Source organism: Mus caroli, unplaced genomic scaffold (assembly GCF_978045245.1).
Source record: "Mus caroli unplaced genomic scaffold, Mus_caroli_1 scaffold_13, whole genome shotgun sequence".
NCBI classification, from domain to species: Eukaryota; Metazoa; Chordata; class Mammalia; order Rodentia; family Muridae; genus Mus; species Mus caroli.
In genome coordinates this window covers 116,993,588-117,016,511 of record NW_028227268.1, presented here as the reverse complement: position 1 = coordinate 117,016,511, position 22,924 = coordinate 116,993,588, and the positions used below count along the sequence as shown (strand labels likewise).

At 44.6% G+C, this 22,924-nt stretch overlaps 1 protein-coding gene across 1 annotated transcript; it reads right to left on the bottom strand.

Moving 5' to 3' along the window:
• Positions 1–285: 285 nt before the first annotated feature.
• H2az2 (H2A.Z variant histone 2) lies at positions 286–22,772 on the bottom strand. The gene is made up of 5 exons (XM_021176959.2): positions 22,667–22,772; positions 17,570–17,647; positions 11,801–11,914; positions 6,761–6,890; positions 286–584 (listed from the first exon to the last, which is right to left on the bottom strand). Exons 1-5 carry the CDS (start codon positions 22,667–22,669, stop codon positions 523–525), a joined length of 387 nt encoding a protein of 128 aa, XP_021032618.1. The 5' UTR covers positions 22,670–22,772; the 3' UTR covers positions 286–522.
• Positions 22,773–22,924: the final 152 nt, after the last annotated feature.

Sequence of the window (22,924 nt, the reverse complement as noted above, 5' to 3'; positions counted from 1 at the left end):
ATTCAAACACTATAACAATCAAGGTATACTACATTCCAATTTTTGCTTTAAGATTATTCTGAATATCTTAAAACGTCAATGTCTGAAGAGAATATATTTTTTTCTTTTGAGACAGTCTCTTGTAGTCCAGGTTGTGGTAGAACTTGGAATGTAGGCAGACATCAGCGTGTATTCTGAAGGTCCTGCCCACACCTCCCAAACGCTGGGGGTGCAGGCCACAGGGCCCTGCCCAGGTTTGAACAAAGTATTTCTAACACATCATGAAGAAATACTGAGACACAGTACTTTTGTAAAAAATGTTTTATCAATTCTACTTTTGTATAAAACACAAGGGAGAAACCTGGCCAATCAACACATGACTGTGACCACAGGGAAAGGGACTTATCAAACTCCGAGTCTAAAAACATACAGATGTGGCCTTTGTCTCGTCTACAGCAAGCGTCTATGCTCTTCCGCACACCGCACTCGTCCCCTCTGCCCCGTTACAGAGCGAGGAGGGCAGGCCAGCGCCTGACTCACGTCCTAAGCAGTCTTCTGCTGCCCCTTCTTGCCAATCAGAGACTTGTGGATGTGCGGGATCACGCCTACAACACAATGAGTATGACTTGTTATTTTTAATAATGGCCTTTATATCTTAAAGCTTTAAAGCTAAAGTAAAAAACGATTATACCAAGGATGGAACTTATTTAAGACCTTTCTCCTTTGGATCCTACTGAACCTACAGGAGCCTGTGAACCCTTCTACAGGAAGAGTAAACAAGGCTGACTACAGCCATGACATCTGTAAGGTATGCTCAAAACAGCTGAGAACTACCAACTCACCTCACACCTTGACAGATTCCTAACACAGAACTAGCTCAGTCCTGCCACGTCTACCACATTAGACAACTGCTCAGAGTCATGGCAGTTCTCTAGCATAGTTCAAAACATATGGGGAAGCCGCGGGCATGGTGGCGCACGCCTTTAATCCCAGCACTCAGGAGGCAGAGGCAGGCGGATTTCTGAGTTCGAGGCCAGCCTGGTCTACAAAGGGAGTGCCAGGACAGCCAGGGCTACACAGAGAAACCCTGTCTCGAAAAACCAAAAAAGAAAAAAAAAACCCAAAACAAAACATATGGGGAAGTATTTTAAACCTTAGGTTTGAAGTATCGCATCATTTAAAGAACAAGCTAAAATAAAAATAGCACTACACAGGACAGGTGGTGAAAGAGGAAAATTACTGACCACCAGAACTTTCACCCCAGAGTACATTCTGAACTCTCACACCAGAGTCAGACCCCCTCTCAAATGAAAACTGTTCCGGGGACATTTCTGAGATAAGGGTTTCCTGGAACGAACCCAGTCCAACCCCTCCCAACTAAGGACTGTGCCAGGGACATCTTTGAGATAAGGGTGTGAGTAAAAACCTCAGTTCCAATGAATCAAGTACATGGCCAAAGTGTGGGACGCGGTTGCAAAAGCACTTTGGAAAAACCCTTGGTTGAATCACTTAGTGACGTAAAACCTGTATTTTCCCTGCCCTCCTCCCCCCCTGCCCTTTTCTTATAAAAACCTGTGAAAAGTTTGGGCTAATTGCCGGATCTCCTCTGCACCTGCTGCATGAGGTCCGGCCCCAGATATCTGGTATATATGTGCTTTTTGTTTGTTTTGTCTGCTTTCTTGTCGTTGCTGTATTAAATCTTACTATCTATACATCTTAAGTACCGGTCTCAGTGTCTTCTTGGGTGCGCGGCTGACCCGAGGCTTGAGTAAGTGCCTCCCTTTGGGAGTTTGGAGTCTTTCATTTGGTGCATTGGCCGGGAATCAGCGCGTCTACCCAGAAGTCCTGGACCCGCTCAGAAGTAAGATTTACTGTTCTGCTTTGGTCTAGTGTCTGTGTTCTGTTTACTGTGGGCCTGGGAGAGGCCATCTGAATCTGTATCTGGTGCGATCGCTGTTTTGGGTTTGCGTGACGCTCTGTGCTCAGTACGAGCACCAGAGACCGTGCTCAGGGACTGTGGGCCTGGGAGAGGCCATCTGACTGGAGACCAAGCAGGTCTCAATAGAGAGCACGGGGTGGGTAGAGATAGACGTATCTGGTGCCCACCGTCCGATCGCCCTGGGGGACGCCCCAGGAAGACAAGGGGAGGGCCAAGGACGCTTGGCGGACCCCTCTGAAGGCCGAGAGACCATCACTTAGGTGGAAGGTCTAAGCTGGCCGGCCTTGGAAAGGCCATCTGAATCTGTGAGTTGCCTGTGGGCGACGGGAAGTCGCCGCTGTTTTTGGTTTCTTTTGTCTCAAGTCTTGTGTCTGCTTTTGTCATGTCTGCTATTATTCTAGAAATGGGACAATCTGCTGGGTGTGTAGGTGTGGAACTGCTGCATTTGTGTATTCTGAGATTGTGGGTTTATTCTGGCAGTGGCTGTGAGAGGACGACTGTCTATGGCCTCACAGTTTGCACCCCAAAGAGATGTTCCAAGGGAGACCCTGGAAGGAGTGCCCAGGGTACAGAACAGTCAAAAAGACCTGGCTGTTGCCTGGCAGAGTGAAAGAGAGAGAGAGTTCTCTCTGCCAGAGCGGGAGTGGATGTGGAATCCCACCCCTATCAGGAAAAAGAGTCAATGTGAAATCCGACCCCGTCAGAAAGTGGCGTTTGGCTGGTTGTGTTTGTGTCACGTGACAAGACTGTGTGTGTGTGTGTGTGTGTGTGTTAACCCTTTGTCGACTGTAGACTTGGACTGACGTCAGGACAGAATTTGTCAGCAACAGTTTTAAAAAAAAAAGGGAAAAAAACTCAGTGCTGGTGAGTCCCAGACTGCTCAAAAGAGCTCTGAGATTGCAGAGCTGGGCTAAGAATTTCCGGCTTTGGCAGCGTGGGTAGGGCTTTGATAGCAGCAGTGGTGCTGAGGTTCTGAGTTCTGCAGACACAGCAGCAACGGAGGCTGTCTGTGCCCTGCGAATGAGTTGTAAAATGCTGATAGTGAGTGCAGCGGCCTGCCAGCCCCCGCCTGCCAGTCCCGGAGTGGCCGTGAAGCTTGCCACAGCTGGGGAGGGGCCGACTACAGCCGCCGTCCCTCCTTTGGCCCCCCCCAGAGTCTACCCGCACTCCCTTGTGCCGGCCCGGCTGCGTGCTCCCTCCCCAAAGACAGTGCAGAGAACACCGGGAGTCTATCAGGTAGTTAAATAGTTAAATTGGTTCCTCTGCCTGCCAGCGTTTGTTTGCCACTCCCACATTTCCGCTGTGGTGCGCGGGGAGACTCAGCCTTTGCCTGCCTCCTGGGTGGGAGAAAGGCTCATTCTCCTGTCCCCTGTATCCTGTCTCTTGCTAACTGTTAACAGAAAAAATTGTGTTCATTTTGAAATATCAGTGGTCTTGTGCAGCTAGATGTAAAAGCTGCACTCCCTTCTATGCCCCATGTGTTTTCTCTTCTCAGGCATCGCCCTGAGCTGCTAGCAGTGAATCTGTTTTAAGCTCCGGTGAGGGAGACATACAAGGTAAGGAGCACCAACGGGTCTAACTGCCAGGCTCTGATGAAGGATAGAGGTCTGCAAAAAAAGAGCTGAGAGCAAAGCTTCAGCAGACTCAGAAGAGATAGGTTAACAGTGAAAAGAGGTAAAAATAGAGATAAAGAAAATTAGGTCTGAAATGAGAAAGATACTCTAAATGAGAAATATTTAAAAGAGGAACCAGTAAAATGAGGCTGGCAAGTACAGAGACCAGAGTCAGAATCAGAAATGTGCTGTAAGACAGAAAAATAAACCAGGGTAGTCGAACTATGAAGAGAGACATTATATGAGATCTCCATTGCAGTTAAGAAACAGGAGCAAAGAGAGATAAACGACAAAGACTAGAACCTAGCAAAGTGACACTTGCTAATAATACTAGCACTTAGAGATGATCTGCAAGAAATAGGGAGCCAGAAAATTTTCTAAAAAAGATAAGAGAAATGAACTGCTGGTCACAAAAGTCAGGGAGACTAGAAAACTTAGTACCTGGCAACAAAAAAGGAAAGCTTTTGGCTAAAGATCAGAGTGTTTGCTGTTGAAAAAGAAGAGCACTGGGTGAGAGACTGTCCTAACAAGAAGAAGAGGGCCCCCCCCCAAGACAAAACCCTTCACCTGCTCGTGGCTAAAAGTAAGGAAATAGCAGAAGGGGTGCTAACACAGAAAGCTGAGTCCTTAAAAGAGACCGGTGGTCTACCTGTTAAAAGCAGCTAAAAAGAGACTGTGTTTCATATTCCTCCACTGACCAGTGCAAAGCAAGTTTAAAAGGTTCCTGGACACTGCAGGCCTTTGCAGACTGTGGATTCCAGGTTTTGCTGAATTAAAAAGATAAACAGCCCTTCGTATAAAAAATAAAAAGAACAACCTTGGATGGCCTTAGATGCTATTGAGACTGCCCTAATGTTGTCCCTAACTTTGGGACTCCTAGATGTGACTGAGAACAAAAGTATTGCCAAAGAGGTTCTTACTCAGAGATTGGGACCCTGAAAAAGACCGGTGGCATACTTGTGAAAATTAGACCTGGTGACTGTAAGATGACCTGCTTGTCTGCACATAAGTGGTTTCTAGTCAAGGACGCAGATAAACTGACTCTGAGACAAAACTTGGCACATGCCCTAAAAGTGTGGTTCAGCCCCCTGACCGATGGCTGACTAATGCTCTGGAAAACATGAACTCTTGGCACTAACCCAAGCCCTGCGGTTGGCTAAAGGCAGAGACATCAAAGACAAAGAAGAAATTCTGGCCCTCCTAGAAGCTCCTGAATGGACTGGGTGAGTCGGAGTAAAGCTCAGTTATGTCGTACCGAGGTGCTGAGACGACGAAAAGCGGTGGCTCACCGAGGCCAAAAAAAAGACTGTGATGCTGATCCCAACCCCCACCACCCCGCACCAAGTACGTGAGTTTCTGGGGACGGCGGGCTTTTGCAGAGAGAAAAAGTCCCATTCACCTGGACTGAGGAACACCAAAAAGCCTTTGACAGCATAAAGGCAGCCCTGCTTGCAGCCCCCGCTCTGGCTTTGCCAGATCTGACTAAGCCTTTTCTGAACTGGTACACGGATGGCAGTAGCCTCATGGTTAAAGGTAAGCGGAAGGCGGGGACAGCAGTGCAGTGGTGGACCAAAAAAGCAAGTGATTAGGCCAGCAGCCTCCCTAAAGGGACTTCAGCCCAGAAAGCTGAATTTGTGGTTTTGATACAAGCTTTATAAATGACATCTGCAGAAAAAGACGTTCTCAAAATGGATAAATGAGACTGCTCACATAGTCATCAAGAAGATTATTGAAGAAAATTTTTCCAAGGTTCAGAGTGCCAAAAGCAATAGTGTCAGATAATAGCCCTGCTTTGTTGCCCAGGTAAGTCAGGGTGTGGCCAAGTATTTAGAGGTCAAATAAAAATTACATTGTGTGTATAGACCTCAGAGCTCAGGATAGATAAAAATTAGTTTAAAACTCTAAGACAGACCTTGACAAAATTAATCGTGGAGACTGGCACAGACTTGGTGTTCCTTCCCTATGCCCTATCTCTTGATTCAGTTTTACTCTGTTTAAGATCTTTTATGAGACTCCTATGCCCATTATAGTCTTAAATGATGTGTTTAAACCTATGTTGTTATAATAATGCTCTGTATGCTAAGTTAAAAGGCTTGCAGGTGGTCTGGTCACAACTGGGAAAAATTGGACTGAGTACATGGACGACATTGCTCCAGGGATCCCAACAGCTGAGACAGTGAACGAGCTGGGTATCCCAAGGACATCTCACCAGTTCCAGCCAGAGATCTGATCTACGTGCACCTACATCATGCCCAGACCCTCAAGCCTCGCTAAAAGGGCCCCTGCCTAGTTCTGTTTACTAATGCTTCTTGTTCTGTTTTTGTTCCCATGTTAAAATAGAGTCTTTCATTTGGTGCATTATGCAGTATCTGAAATTCTAAGATTAGAATTATTTACTAAAAGAAGGGGGGAATGAAAGAGGAAAATTACTGACCACCAGAACTTTCACCCCAGAGTACATTCTGAACTCTCACACCAGAGTCAGACCCCCTCTCAAATGAAAACTGTTCCGGGGACATTTCTGAGATAAGGGTTTCCTGGAACGAACCCAGTCCAACCCCTCCCAACTAAGGACTGTGCCAGGGACATCTTTGAGATAAGGGTGTGAGTAAAAACCTCAGTTCCAATGAATCAAGTACATGGCCAAAGTGTGGGACGCGGTTGCAAAAGCACTTTGGAAAAACCCTTGGTTGAATCACTTAGTGACGTAAAACCTGTATTTTCCCTGCCCTCCTCCCCCCCTGCCCTTTTCTTATAAAAACCTGTGAAAAGTTTGGGCTAATTGCCGGATCTCCTCTGCACCTGCTGCATGAGGTCCGGCCCCAGATATCTGGTATATATGTGCTTTTTGTTTGTTTTGTCTGCTTTCTTGTCGTTGCTGTATTAAATCTTACTATCTATACATCTTAAGTACCGGTCTCAGTGTCTTCTTGGGTGCGCGGCTGACCCGAGGCTTGAGTAAGTGCCTCCCTTTGGGAGTTTGGAGTCTTTCAGTGGGAGAACAAGTATTTACTCAGATCACTATGACAAGGAGCAGAGAGGAACCCAGAAAGGTACTCAATTAGAGGGTTTACCTGTAGCATTTCTGAGGACCTAGGATCACCAAACACCACCAACAGAGCTGTAGTACATTTAACACGCATGGAGTTTAAATCCATATGGTTTCTAGTTAACCATTCAAATACAGAGGACCATTAGTTAGAAATAATCTAGGCTTAATAATACGTACCGCCCCCGGCTATGGTGGCTTTGATAAGTGAATCCAACTCTTCATCACCTCGGATTGCAAGCTGTAAGTGACGTGGGGTGATGCGCTTCACTTTGAGATCTTTGGAAGCATTCCCTGCTAACTCCAACACCTACAATGCATCCAGAGTAACACAATCAGGTCTCCAAAGGCAAGAGAAGGGCTTCTCTAGGATCTATATGGAACCTGGTTTTTCCTGTGTATGTGTCCATGACACTAAAACCCTCCTCCTGACTCCCTCATATGCATTACCTGCACAGAGAAACATGCAAAAAGTCAGGGCCAGGATGTTCAGCAGCACAGCCTGGCTCTGAACTCAGTGACCTTTCTGTCTCAGCCTCCTGGCTGCTGGGATGAAAGACATGTGCCTGCCATTATGTCTGGTACACACAAATCAAAGGATCAGCCAAGATACTAAGTGTGAGCATTTAGAAGTCATACATTCTGATATATTAATGTAGTCCACCTTAGCTGTTTATATAGACAATTTAGTAAACTTAGTTTCCTTAACAATTGGAACTTAAAAAAGTTTTTTTATATATTTATTGAACATATGTGAGTACACTGTTGCTATCTTCAGACACACTAGAAGAGGGCACTGGATCTCATTACAGATGGTTATGAGTCACTACGTGGGTGCTGGGAATTGAACTCAGGACCTCTGGAAGAACAGTCAGTGCTCTTAACCGCTGGGCCCTCTCCAGCCCCACAGTTGGAACTTCTTTAACACTCAGAAAAACAAAAGGGCTGTGCATGGAAGGATGCCTTGACCTTCTGGCCTCCTGGTCCTACCTCCCAAGTAGGAGGATTATCATGATGTCCCCCACACCTAACTGCATTGAAATTGTTTCAAAGGTGAGCCCTAAGAGCTATAAACAATAAGCCAGAGAAGCCTTCTATCCTGGAGTAGAACACTTTTGTCTTTTTTCTGTTGTTTTCCTAGGCTGGCCTTGGATTTGCTATGTAGCCAGGGATGACAAGGAACTTCTTTCTAACCACTCCAGTCTCCAGAGCAAGAGTTACAGGTTATGCCACCACTCCCACTTCACGTGGTACTTGGGACTGAACACAGGGAGGGCTTCCTGCATGCTAGGTAAGTACGCTACCAACTAAGCCCTATCCCTACTCACATTTCAAGAGATGGCAATGTTCTAGTCAGCGACTACAACCAACTGTTGCTTTGTTTTTGGACACAGGGTCAATCTTAGGAGCTGAGGCTGGCATTTCTCCTGCTTTCGTCTTTGAAATTTGGGATTACAGTTCCCTAGCCTGTCTAGCTAACATTGATTTGTTCTTGTCTGGCTAACATTGATTTGTTTTTGGTCTTTCCATGCATCAGCTGTACTGGCATTGTCACATCTCTGACAGAAACAACAAAAAGAACTTCACAGAGAATGCTCATTAAGGAGCACAGACAATATCATATATCTGAATCAACTATTGGGCAAGCTTCAGAACCACCCAGTGCCTGCCTTTCCTTGGGCATCCCGCTGGTCTAGGGTGAACAGATCATACCTGACGCATACCTGCAGCAAGGATGCTGTGAAAGCTCGCCAAAGGGTTCTGGGGAAAGCCCAGACTGAGACATGATCCCCCTGACATACACATTGGATTAGGGTTTGCAATTCTACCTCTACTAAGAAACAAAATTCCAAATTTTTTGTTTTGTTTTTGTTTTTCGAGACAAGGTTTCTGTAGACTAGGCTGGTCTCCAACTCAGAGATCCACCTGCATCTGTCTCCAAGTCCTGGGATTAAAGGCGTGACCACTAAGGTCAAAACTCCAAATTTAAATACCTAGAACATGGGGGTTTTTTTTGGATTTTTGAGACAGGGTTTCTCTGTATAGCCCTGGCTGTCCTGGAACTCACTTTGTAGACCAGGCTGGCCTTGAACTCAGAAATTCGACTGCCTCTGCCTCCCGAGTGCTGGGATTAAAGGCGTGCGCCACCACGACCAACCGGCACTACATGTTGACTTTTTAAAAAAACAAACAAACAAACAAAAAAAAAAAAAAAAAAAAAAAAAAAAACCAACAACAACAACAAAAAAAGCCGGGCGTGGTGGCGCACACCTTTAATCCCAGCACTCGGGAGGCAGAGGCAGGCGGATTTCTGAGTTCCAGGCCAGCCTGGTCTACAAAGTGAGTTCCAGGACAGCCCGGGCTATACAGAGAAACCCTGTCTCTAAAAACCAAAAAAAAAAAAAAAAAATAAATAAATAAAAAACAAAAAACACACAAAACAAACCTATTGTGTAGCGCTTGAGTTTTTATTGGACTCATGGACAAAGACATTAAGACAAGTTTAAAACTAACCTCCTCCTGCGATCCAGAAGTCAGGGCTCATTCTGAGTGCTGACTCAGGTAAGATACTAACTGTCTAAGAGTGACAGTGGCATTGTACTGATAACGAGGCTGGGTCTAAGAAGAAACGATGATTGATATTTAAAAGCATAAAAATAAAAACGCAGGGCCTCACACAGCTATCTTGTACCTACCCTCTCACTGAGCTGTATTTAGAGCCGGGCGTGGTGGCGCACACCTTTTAATCCCAGCACTTGGGAGGCAGAGGCAGGCGGATTTCTGAGTTCGAGGCCAGCCTGGTCTACAAAGTGAGTTCCAGGACAGCCAGGGCTACACAGAGAAACCCTGTCTCAAAAACAAAACAAAACAAAACAAAATAAACAAACAAAAAAAACTTTAGCCAACCATGAGCAAAACAACATGTCATCTAACTCACCTGGGGGTCTGACTGAGACAGGACTACAACCCGAATGCTGGTGGAGGCAACCTACAAGACTGCCTCAAAGAAACAAAGGATGGTCCCACCTTTTCCAGAACCCACATGTGAATCATTAACTATCCTTAACTCCAGACCCAGAGTATCTGACCCTCTTCTGGTTTCTGAAGGCACGGAATGCAAACTGTACACAGACATACAAGAAGCTAAAACACAACAACAACAACAACACCTTCAAAGGACTTGAGATGTAGATCAGTGTAGAGGGTTCTAGAACTCATAATGTCTTGGGTTCAATCCCAAGTACCACAAAGAAAATGTAGCTGACAATCTGTGTAGAAAGGCTTCAAAAGGTGTGAGCTAGAACCACTATGGGCAAAGCGCTAATGAAAGAGACTGCAGTGGATGACAATCTGGGATAGGAGCGCATCGCAACTAGGATCAAAATGCTCCCATGAAACCTTTGCTTTATAACCCAGCAAAGTTAAACTACCCATAATTCCAAGTTAACTCCTGGGCAGCATAATGAGATGAAGGCATTGATGCCTGATATACCTTACACCCACACAGTTCAGCTTTCTTCCCTATCACATCTTCCCAACTAAGAATCCTCCCTGCCTGCCTGGCTGTCTACATCTTCCTCCTGGCTTACTTGCTACTCAATCACTACCCTGGTTTGCAATGTAGCTACTAGCATTTCATGCCTTCTTATTTATTTTCCACAGAAGGGACAAAGTGGTGGTCTAGGACCCTCATATTAAGAAGTCTTGTCAGCTAGTCAGTGGTGGCGCACACCTTTAATCCCAGCAGACAGGAGGCAAAGGCAGAGGCAGGTGATCTCTGAGTTGGAGGCCAGCCTGGTCTACAGATCGGGTTCTAAGGCAGTCAGGGATACACAGAGAGACCTTGTCTTGAAAAAACAGAAAGAGGGGCTGGTGAGATGGCTCAGTGGGTAAGAGCACCCGACTGCTCTTCCGAAGGTCCAGAGTTCAAATCCCAGCAACCACATGGTGGCTCACAACCATCCGCAATGAGATCTGGTGCCCTCTTCTGGAGTGTCTGAAGACAGCTACAGTGTACTTACATGTAATAAATAAATAAATCTAAAAAAAAAAAAAAAGAAAGAAAGAAAAACAGAAAGAAAAAAACTAAAGAAAAAGTAACTCAGCTAAGTGAAATGTGAAGCTAATTTGTAACCATGAGAGGACTGCTAACTCTTCTGCCTGTGATATCAGAATGTACGTGATTTTTACAGTCTGTTTGTTGTTTTTGGAACAGGGTCTCTCTAGATAGCTCAGGATGGCCTCAAAGATCTTCTAATCTAAACCATCTGAGTGCTATGACTCCAAGCATGTGCCACCATGCCTGGCAATGTCATTCAGGTTTGTGGGGGAGGGGGGTTGTTTGGTTGTTTTCTTGAGAAAGGGTCTCATGTACTCCACGACAGCTCTGAATTCACAATGGAGCCAAAATGACTTCAGTTCCTGATCTTCCTGCCTCCACGTCTCAAGTGTTAGAATTACACTATGCCCACTCTTCGTGGGATTGGGAAATAAACCAGGGCTTCATACACTACCAACTGACTAATATATACACCTCATTAACTTAATTACAACAATGTTTATTTATTATGTTAAAAATATGGCTTGCTGGCCCACATTTAATATAATTAAACAAACAAAAAACCCCAAACAAACAAAACCCAACTATACCAACACTCTTTAAATTGATGAGATGGCCTGGTCTACACAGACTTCCTATTAGCCAGTTACCTTGTCTCTACCAAACCAAACCAACAAACCAACCCTCTCCAAATTAAGCAGAACACAGAGCAAGATCCAAGCCAGCATGAGCTGCTGTCTCAAAAAGGCAAAGAGAAAAAAAAGCAGGAGCCAGCGTGCAGGTATAGTCCTGCAACCCCAGGATTTGGGAGATGGGAACAAGATCCGAAATTCAAGGTCATCTTCTGCTATGGTGGAGTCTAAGGTTGGACTGGATGATCTGAGGCTCGAAATAAACAAAAGTGGCCAGGCGGTGGTGGCGCACACCTTTAATCCCAGCACCTGGGAGGCAAAGGCAGGCGGATTTCTGAATTTGAGGCCAGCCTGGTCTACAGAGTGAGTTCCAGGACAGCCAGGGCTACACAGAGAAACCCTGTCTCCAAAAAACGAAAGAAACAAAACCAAAAGCACATTAGTCTCTTTAGAAGTCTCTCCCCGGCAGTCTCAGCCAGTGAGTTTTCAGCAACCCTTGGACCCCCAGACAGGACATTCCCCACAAACCTCAGCTGTGAGGTACTCCAGAATTGCGGCACTGTACACAGCAGCAGTGGCGCCCACCCGTCCATGGCTTGTGGTGCGAGTCTTCAAGTGTCTGTGGATTCGGCCCACAGGAAACTGAAAAAGAGATGTCTTGTTGGGAAGTCCTACAGTTTTGACAATATATGGTTGAGTGTAACTAAAGGTTTAGCTGTATCACAGGCCAAATTTACTTTGCAAAGATCAATCCTAAAACCTAGATGTGCTGTAATCAGCCCCAAATTTGTATTTTTGGACAACAGAGTTTCACTGTAAAATCATAATTATAGCATATGTTATCAACTACACATTCACCATGGCCCAATAATCATAACCACATCTAATCAATTCTTTCACCCAAAAGCCACATGACTTTGAACCTCTGCTTTTCTCTCTGACCCTAATTATTCTTTCCTTTCCTCAATTTCAAAAGGTCTCCTATTGGTCCCACACGTCCACTGGGATGCTTTCCTTGAGAAAGTAATTTCCATTTCTAAAGCGATCTAATCCTTCTGACTGACTGTAGCACCTCGCTTGCTTCCTTCCACACTTGTTTTAGGTTTGGGGTGCCTTGCACATGCTAAGTAGCTCTACTACAGAGCCACACGCTAAGCCGCCACTCTGCCTGGGCTTCACTGCCTCAGTATTCCAGTAACCTCAATTACGTCCTTTCTGGCAGCTATCTAGGACCTACCTTTCAAAGGCAGCATTCACTAACAAATCTTGTTCTTTTAGATTTTAGTTTTTGTTTCTCATCAGCTGCCCTGGGTTTCACGCTGTAGCCCAGGCTGCCCTCCACCTAGAGATCTGCTTGTCTCAAGAAACAAAAAAACAAAAAAGGAACTCTCCATGTAGAGCCTGGAGAGAGAACTCAGCTGTTAAGAGCATTTGTAGTTGGAGGTGTGGGCTATGTGTACTTATCTCCCTGTCTAAAATAGGGTTGCCTCTCAAGGCTGGCTTCGAATTCTCAATCTTCTTGCCACAGTATCTGTAGCACTGGCTTTTTAGCTATGTACTATAATGCCTAGCTACCTGCAATTCAGTTTTCTGTTATGGCTTCTCCCAATCCAACTCAGCTTCTGAGAAATACTTTTTTTTTTTTTTCGAGACAGGGTTTCTCTGTGTAGCCCTGGCTGTCCTGGAACTCACTTTGTAGACCAGGCTGGCCTCGAACTCAGAAATCCGCCTGCCTCTGCCTCCCGAGTGCTGGGATTAAAGGCGTGCGCCACCACGCCCGGCGAGAAATACTTTTTTGATGTCCACATTTTAGTTACCAAATCTAGCAGTCACTTGTTCATCTCATTCTCAAGGGGAAAGCACATCTCCAGAATTAGTTATAATTTTCTCAAGTGCGCAATCAACGCGTTCGTCCTGAATGTTAGTAGGATATGCTGTTTGGCACATTACAAGACCTCAAACCATCTCTTACTACAAAGAATTTTATTTTAGATGTATTTATTTATTCATTCGTGTGTATGGATACACAACACTTGAGCCTAGTCCTGCAGAGGCCGATGGGCCCCCTGAGCTACTTTAAACTGCACTGCAGCGAGTGTCTCAGGAAGCAGCATTGCATTTGTCTTACAGTGCACTCGGACTACAGTTGCTAGCTGGGTGGTGGCAAGACTCTTAAATTCTAAGTCTTAGAGAAACTTGGGGCGGGGGGGGCTTCCTTTCAATTCTATGCCTCCATCATCTGTTAATGTTACTCCTGTCTTGGAGTGTTAGGGTCTCACAGCATGCTGGGTATGCTAGACAGCTGTGAGAGCTGTCTCTGTATTCCTTTGACCTTGCTATGGATGGGCTGACCTCCACCTTACAGAACTCTTCCTGCCTCTGCATCCTGGGTGCTGAGATTACAGGCCTGAACTACACGTCAAACTCAAACTTTTTTTGAGGCAAAGTAGTGCTAAGCACCGGAGCGGTGGTGGCACACACCTTTAATCCCAGCACTTGGGAGGCAGAGCCAGGCGGATTTCTGAGTTCGAGGCCAGCCTGGTCTACAGAGTGAGTTGCAGGACAGCCGGGGCTATGCAGAGAAACTCTGTCTCAAAAAACAAAAACAAAAAACAAAAAAGAAAGAAGAGAAGAGAAGAGAAGAGAAGAGAAGAGAAGAGAAGAGAAGAGAAGAGAAGAGTATTGCTAAGCTGCCCAGGCTATTCTGAACACACTATGTAGGCCTGGTTGGCTTTGAATTTGTGACCCTACTGCCTCAGTCTCTTAAGCACAGGTAACTCTGCCTCAGTTACATAGAATTACAAAAAAAAAAAGCCAGGCTCATTTTATTTTATATAACTTTTAAAAAAGATTTATTTATTCATTTTATTAAGTATACTGTAGCTGTCTTCAGAAACACTGGAGAAGAACATTAGATCACATGATGGCTGTGAGCCACCATGTTGTTGCTGGGAACTGAACTCAGGACCAGTCAGTGCTCTAAACCACTGAGCCATCTCTCCAGTCCTATTTTTAAAATTTTATGTATATGGGTATTTTTCCTATACATATGTCTGCATACCACTTGCATGCCTGATACCCTAGAACCAGTTACACAAAGTTGTAGCTGCCATTTGGGTAATGAAACTTGAACTCATGCCCTCTGGAAGAACTATAAATGCTCTTAACAGCTGAGTTCTCTCTCCAGCCTCTACATGAAGAGTTTATTTTTTGTCTTGAGACAGGCTTCTTTTTTTCTTTTAAAAAATTTATGTATTTCATGTATGTGGGTATATTGTCGCTGTCTTCAGATACACCTTAAGAAGTCATCGGATCCCATTACAGATGGTTGTGAGCTACCATGTGGGTGCTGGGAATTGAACTCAGGACCTCTGGAAGAGCAGTCAGTGCTCTGAACTGCTGAGTCATCTCTCCAGGTTGTTTTTTTTTTTTTTTTTTTTTTTTTTTTAATACCTTTGCTATCCTGGAATTTGTTCTATAGACCAGGCTGGCTTTGAGCTCAGAGATCTGCCTGCCTCTACTTCCCACCTCCCAAGTGCTAGGATTAAAGGCTCATGCTACCTTGGCCAAGCTACATGATAGATCCATCCATGTGCATGTGTGCATTCAGGAAGGCCAGAAGAGGGTGCTGACTCCCCAGGAGCTGGAGCTACAGTTTGTTAAGGGATGAGCACATTGCAGGGTGGTGATGGTGGAGGTGGCATCAGTGTCTGCGCATCCCTTTAATCCTAATACTCGGGAGGCATCACACTCTCTATGATGCAGAGGATCTCTGAAGCCTGCTTTATAACTAGAGTTCTAGGACAGCCAAGTCTATACAGAGAAATTATCTTAAAAACCGCCACCACAAAAGAGAGAGAGAGACAGAGAGAGACAGAGAGAGAGAGAGAGAGAGAGAGAGAGAGAGAGAGAGAGAGAGAAGGGCCCACAAGAGTGTGGGAACCCCTCTAGTCATCTAGAAGGGCGAGCTGTGAGTGCTCTCAATGACTAAGCCACCTCTCTATGGCCCTACTTATTTATGTCAGTCAGAGGATAAGCTACAGAAGTTGGTTAACTCCTCCCACCGACTGGGTCCTGGGAACTAAGGCACCAGGAGGGAAACCCTTTACATGTTAGGCCCTCTCACCAGCCCTTCTTTTCTTTATTTCTTAAACCAAAGCAACAATTTCCACTTGACACAGTTTAAATACACCTGAAATAAATTCTGAGAATTTAAATAGTGCCCTAGCATGTGTAATATATGCTTTTAAGCTAAGTCCCCAGACTACAGAAAATGACTCGTGGTTAAGAGCACATACCGCCCTTGAGAGAATCTGGGTTTGGTTCCCCCTTATACATGGCAGCTCATTCTACTTCCAGGGGTTCCAATGCCTTCTTTGGGTCTCTGCACATAGTGTAAACACATGCAGACAAAGCACTCATACACATAAAATCAAATTACCAAAAAAAAAGGAACTTAAAAGTTCCTATCCCTTTTCCTTCCATGTCACATAGATAGTGTCATCCACTTGCTGAAATTTTTTCCATAAGAACCTGGTTTTGAGCAGGGCGTGGTGGTGCACACCTTTAATCCCAGCACTTGGGAGGCAGAGGCAGGCAGATTTCTGAGTTTGAGGCCAGCCTGGTCTACAGAGTGAGTTCCAGGACAGCCAGGGTTACACAGAGAAACCGTCTTGAAAAGTCAAAGAAAAAAAAAAAGGATTTCTTTATGTGTGTGGATATGCTTGCCATAACACTCACTCTCTCTCTCACACACACACACACAAAGGTGAGAAGATAACTTTGTTAGAGATGGTACCACCCTCCACACTCGGGGTCCTGAGAGTTGAACTCAGGCCAGGTCATCAGGCTTGCTGGCCAGTGTTCTTTCCACTGAGCAATCCTAATTCCCTTGTATAGAGTGTTTCATGGGGCTAGAGGAATGGGTCATCGTTAAGAGCACTTGCTGCTCTTGTGGAAGACCTGGGTTCAGTTCCCAACACCTACATGGCATATGTGTGATTCCAGTTCCAGGATATCTGACTCCCTCGTCTGGCCTCCTCTGGCACTGTATGTACATGCTGCACAGACATACATGTAGGGCAAGCACCTGCATACATAAAATAAAAATAAGTAAATCTTTATAAAACCCTGTCTCACAAAAAAGAAAAAAAAGGAAACAAAACAAAACAAAACAAAAAAGGATTTTTTAATTTACATGTTTTGCCTACATTTATGTCTGTTTACCACATGTATACCTCGTGCCCAAACAGGTCAGAAGAGTGTGCTGGCGCTCCTGGAAATAGAGCTGCAGACAGTTGCGACCCACCATGTGGGTTCTGGGAATCAAACCCAGGTCCTCTGGTAGAATAGCAAGTGCTCTAACCACTGAGCAACCCACCCCTCTGGCTCCTTTTAAGTTTTTGTGTAGGGAATAATTTCACTTTTACCACCTGGAAATCTTTGAGTCTGTAGATTAAAGTTATAGTAATTCACATGTAAGAAACTTGAAAATACTGAGGAGTCTAGAGCACACTTCTCAGTGTACAATGGAGGTCATTTGGGAAATATTCAGAGAATGGTGTAACAACCCAATATTGGCCTCCAATTCTATTCTATCCTTAAAGTCAATGAACCACTGTAAATAGTCTCAAAGGAAAACCAGAGCACACTCATTTTAAGTTTATAAGATTGAAGAATAGTTAGAATCTTGAAAGCACAGGTATTTTTTTAAAAGAGATTTAAAGCATATGTGCCTCTGTGTGTGTGTGAGATCTGTCAAATTCATCCGGAGCAAGTATTACAAGTGGCTGTGGCCCTTTCCATGTGGGTGCTGGGGACTGACTCACGTGTTCTAAAAGAGCAGTACGTACACAGTTTTTAAACTTTTTTTTTTTTTGGGGGGGGGGGTGTCAAGACAGGGTTTTTCTGTGTAGCCCTGGCTGCCTGGAACTTGTTCTGTGGACCAAGGCTGGCCTTGAATTTACAGGGATCCACCTGCCTCTGCTTCCCGAGTGGTGCACCACCCCACCAGGGTATAAGAGCATGTTCTTAACTGCTAATTCACCATTCCAGGCCCAAGAAGAGATACTAATGGGGGGGGGGGGATCACCAAATTTATTAAGACACCATGTTCACTTATAAAATACAAATTACTGGCTTTATGATTTTACTTTATGATTTAAGGCAACCAGTTAATCACAAACTCAAGGTCTGTCACAGTAAAGGGCATTTCTGTAATTAACGAACCGTCTCCGGGTCATAAATTACGAAGGTAAAGAACATGCAGAACAGTGACAGGGTGGGGTCCTGCCTTACCTGGAGCCCAGCTCGCTGGGAACGAGACACCGCCTTAGCCTTGGCCTTACCACTGTCTTTTCCAGCTTTGCCTCCAGCCTGGAGTAAAACAATCGGGAGTTGAAAATGTTACCTCAAAAGACTGTCAGGAAACAAATTCTAGCTTTACTCTGGGTAAAAATATCTAGTAAAAAATTTAAAACCTAAGATATATATATAGGTCCTCTCCTGACTCACTATAAATCTATATATTTTCTTTTACTAGCATATTAAAAATCAAACATTAAACACTTATTCAAAATTGAAGTATCTATAAATTTAGACATATCTTGCAAATTACTGACAGGTCATGTAAAATTGAAGTATCTATAAATTTAGACATATCTTGCAAATTACTGACAGGTCATGTAAGCTGGCTTTTTGAGACAGGGTTTCTCTGTGTAGCCCTGGCTGTCTTGGAACTCACTCTGTAGACCAGGCTGGCCTTGAACTCACAGAGATTTGCCCACCTCTGCCTCCTAAGTGCTTGGAATTAAAGGTGAGTGCCATCATGACATTTAACTTTTTTAAAAGTCAGCATAACATTTCCACAGAAATTTGCGAATTTGGCTCTCCTGTGAGGAAAAACAAGCACATTATCAAAAAATTAGGTTAACCAAAACCAAGACTAAAAAAGTGAAGGACCTGTCTCAGAACCCAGCAATTCCACTTCTAGTTATAATACCCAAACAAGCCAAGACTCTGATGGCACTTATACAGCTGTGCTCACAACTGCATTATTTACAACAGCCAGAGAAATCAGTAAAGGGCCGAATTGAAGCCTTGGTTCCTAAATGGTGGAGAGACTCTTTAGGTGGTTAAGACAGAAATGAAAGATGTTGATGTTGGATCACTGGGGTATGTCCTTACAGAGCATACTATCCTTGGTGGCTTTCTGGTCAACCACGAAGTAAACACATTCTTGCTACCATAATGCTTTGCACAAGAATATGGGGCCAAGTGAGCACAGATGGGATGATCTGAAACTATGAGCCAAAGCCATTCCTTTTTCTTAACCTTTCTGTCAAGTACTTGGTCATGGTGATGAGAAAAGTAAGCAATAAAGAAATCTGGTAGCCAGGTGTGGTGGCGCAGGCCTTTAATCCCAGCACTCGGGAGGCAGAGGCAGGTGATTTCTGAGTTTGAGGCCAGCCTGGTCTACAAAGTGAGTTCCAGGACAGCCAGGGCTACACAGAGAAACCCTGTCTCGAAAAACCAAAAACCAAAAAACAAACAAAAAAAGAAATCTGGTACCGGGAGTGGGGTTGTTGCCATGACCAATTTTTGATCTTTGGCTCTTAGGCTTGTGGAACTGATTGACAGGAGGAAAGGGAAAGAGTTTGGAGATGTAGGTTATAGAAGCCCTAGGATGTTATAAGCAGAACTCAACCAACAATTTTGGTAGGGTCTCAGAAGAATAGAGAACATTTAGAATTACACAACAAAGATGATACAGGAATTCAGATGGGAACAAAAATTCTATTGGGAAACAAAATAAGGTGTTACATACCATAAACATACTCAATGTTTCATTCATATTATAATTGTTTGTATTTTGTATTTGTTCAGGACTTTGTGGGAAGCTGAATTTAAATGTGTCACATGTGTGAATTTAGGGAGGGAATTTCAGGACTGCACAGCTCCGGACTTTGGTATTGCTGTTGCTAGGTGCTACAAACAAAGATCAGGAACAAAAAGCTCAACATTTTTTAAATTAAAAAAATTTAAGCCGGGCGTGGTGGCGCATGCCTTTAATCCCAGCACTCGGGAGGCAGAGGCAGGCGGATTTCTGAGTTCGAGGCCAGCCTGGTCTACAAAGTGAGTGCCAGGACAGCCAGGGCTACACAGAGAAACCCTGTCTCGAAAAACCAAAAAAAAAAAAAAAAAAATTTAAATACTAATGTTATCCTTTTATGTGTGTGTTACACTTGCATGTCTGTCTGTGCAGCGTGTGTATGGCTGGTATCCATGGATGTCGGAAGGGGGCAGTGGATTCTTCAGGACTGGCTGTGAGCTGCCATGTGAGTGCTGTGAATTAAACCTGGATCCTGTGAATGGCAGTGCTCTTAACCACTGAGCTACATGTCCAGTTCAGCAGGATTATAAAAACCACTGTTGGCTACAAAAGAAATGAGTTAAATTGTCAGCAAGGAAAATGTGCCTGTTTAGGAGATATGAAAGATATGCCAGAGCCCAAGTGGGTGGCAGCCTGTGTTCCTATCATTTTAGAGTCTAAGACAAGACTCTTGTGAGTAAGAGGCCAGCCTGTATAACTGAGTTAAGTTAGGCCCCTGTGACGGGGGTGGGGTGGGAATGGGGGTCTGGGAGATCACAACATGTTTAAGGCCTACTTCCAATGTACAGACTCTGGATACCTTTTTAAAAATACACCAACAAAAGCAAACCTTACAAAAACAAACAATAAATTGCTACTTTATGTAACATCTCAAACCATACGTAATTCTTTTAACTTTACATGTAAAATAGCTGATGACTTAGAAATAGAAACAGAAAATGGAGATGGCTCATCCTGTAGAAGTGACTGGCACTAAGCTGGCCATCTCAGCTGGCTCTCTGAGACTCATGTGTGGAAAGAGAATTGACTTTGGCAAGCTGTCCTCTAACTCCCATAAGCCCACCCATGTGTATACATAATAAATAATACTTTAAAAAGCGAAACAATACAAAATTACTTATCCTAAGAATTCTGTTAGACTGGGCTAAGCTTCTTGGTTAAAAAAAATTTATACACGGGAAAAGGAGGGCACTGAACTATATTTTCACTCCTAAAAACCTGAAAAACTTCCTATTACTGTAATAGACACACCTTTACTTATCAATTTAAAACATCTTTTGTTTTGGTTTGGTTTTTTGAGACAGGGTTTCTCTGTGTAGCCCTGGCTGTCCTGGAACTCACTCTGTAGACCAGGCTGGCCTCTAACTCAGAAATCCGCCTGCCTCTGCCTCCCAAGTGCTGGGATTAAAGTTAAAACATCTTTACAAGGACAACCAATGCATGAAGGATTTTTTTATTTTACATTAATGCTTATGTACTTTTAAAGGGATACTTGAAAACATATCACTAGAATTTATGAGAAAGAAAAAAAAAACCAAGGGCTATGAAAATCAACTGTTTGAGCAAATTCATTTACAAAGAAATAACCTATGCTGCTTGTCAGAGCACTTCCTCATGATCACCACAGAACAACTAACTACAAATGACAGAAGTTTTCTAGTCATTCAAAGTCTGAGAATTTTACAGTCCAAACTTGGAGACTTTCCATTAGCCAATCTATTTATAGTTGATCTATTAAATGCCTCAGATGCATTATCAACAATGAGACAAACTATTATTATCTGCAGTATGAGAAATGATAGCCTGGGGTTGATTTTTAACTTTTAAGCAAGAAGCACCTGTTGAAAGTACCTGTCAAGCCAGGCGTGGTGGCACACACCTTTAGTCCCAGCACTTGGGAGGCAGAGGCAGGCGGATTTCTGAGTTCGAGGCCAGCCTGGTCTACAGAGTGAGTTCCAGGACAGCCAGGGCTATACAGAGAAACCCTGTCTCTAAAAAACCAAAACCAAAACAACAACAACAACAAAAAACCAAAAAAGAAAGTACCTGTCATGTGAAAATGTAGATGAAACACAAAGTAATAAAACTGATGTTACAGTGGATTTACTAATAGATTTGCTCAGGAAACATTGGCCCAAGTAAAATTTAGTTCAAGGAGGACTGCCTCCCAAATCCCTGGAAGATAAGCAGTATGCTAAGTAGGCCTGTTAAATTAAAAACGTGGAACTTGGGCTGGTGAGATGGCTCAGTGGGTAAGAGCACCCGACTGCTCTTCCCAAGGTCCAGAGTTCAAATCCCAGCAACCACATGGTGGCTCACAACCATCTGTAATGAGATCTGACTCCCTCTTCTGGAGTGTCTGAAGACAACTACAGTGTACTTACATATAATAAATAAATAAATCTTTAAAAAAAAAAGAAAGTGAAACTTAGGGTGTTAGGAGACAACTGTTCACCAGGATGGGCCACCCAATCAGACTCATTCCTGTGACAAAGGAGACAGAATTGATCTATGACCAGCAGTTAGGCCCAGATAAAGATAAACCAGCTTATAATTCTGCAAGGTAGGTATGATGACCCTCGGTAATAACTTTGAAAAGGAACAACAGTGGCATACTTAAAAATACTCCTAGCCATATGTAGTAATATGTATAAATCTATCCACTTAAGCGGCCAGACTTGCAATCTCCTGTCTCTGCTTAAATTGCTCGAAGTGTAACCTGGGACCTGAAAAGAGATGTCAGGATAACAGAGTCTGTGAAATGCACACACCTAAAATGTACATAAATTAGTAAGCTCTTCGGTTGGAGGCAGGCTCTTGCTTGAGTCTTAGCCCAGCCAGACAAGCGTCAAAGAAAAGATAAAGAGCTTTTCCTTAACTAATCTCTAAGTGCATGCAGAGAGACCTTCTTGGGAAGGCTTACTATTTCTATAACAGTGAAAGCATATTTCAAACAGGATACCGACAAAAATATAATTCCAAAAAGAGAGCGTCACTCTCCTTAACAATCTTGGTGAAACACATAGGTCTCGATTGGTTTTAGGACTTTCCCCTCAACTTCAGAATGGGGCTAAAGTTTTATTCACTTTCTTTCTTTAGAAGTCACTTTCAACTAGATCTAAACTACAGAATGAAAAGATACTTTAAGATGAAGCCAAGTAAATAAACTTCTATTCCAAAGAATAACCGGCAAGCCGCTGACCGGTCGAGCGGTTCTGGTGGGCAGGATCAGAACTCCTCCGATCCTCAGCGGGGGGCATTACGTAACCCTGAGCCGCAGACTCGGAACTCGCAGGGCTACAGCCGGACCTCCTCCGTGCGGCGCAGCACCCGCCCCCCTGCTTCTGCCTCCCGCGTCGGGCGCGGCCCCCCTAACCCCAGGCGGAGTCCGGAACAGCGGGCACTCCGGCTCCGAAGTGCGACACCGCCCACTCCCGATCCCCGCGGTGGAGGCGCAGTCCGGGGCTTCTGCGCGCCCACTCCACGCGCGACCCCGCACTCACCATGGTCTCGGCCGCGCGACGCCTACTGCAGCCCCGCGCCGCCGCCGCTGCTCTCGCAGTCGGACCGCTGCAGCCAGAGCGGGACAATGCCCGGAGCCCGCCTCGCGCCGCCGCCACCAATAGCCGCTCACGTTGTTCGTTTGAACCCCGGCGGCCGGCCAATTGTACGCTTCCTTCTAGCCATAACTCCGCCCTCCCGGTGCCGCCTCTCTAACCGCTGTTTGTTTTTTTGCACACGGCCCTCGGAGGTGGGGCCTC

What these genes read in the sequence shown, in the direction of transcription:
- H2az2 (XM_021176959.2), bottom strand. An exon ending in TGGAGTACCTCACAGCTGAG is followed by an intron (nt 6,891 to 11,800) that starts GTTTGTGGGGAA and finishes GATGCATTGTAG; the next exon opens with GTGTTGGAGTTAGCAGGGAA. An exon ending in AGCCACCATAGCCGGGGGCG is followed by an intron (nt 585 to 6,760) that starts GTACGTATTATT and finishes ATTGTGTTGTAG; the next exon opens with GCGTGATCCCGCACATCCAC.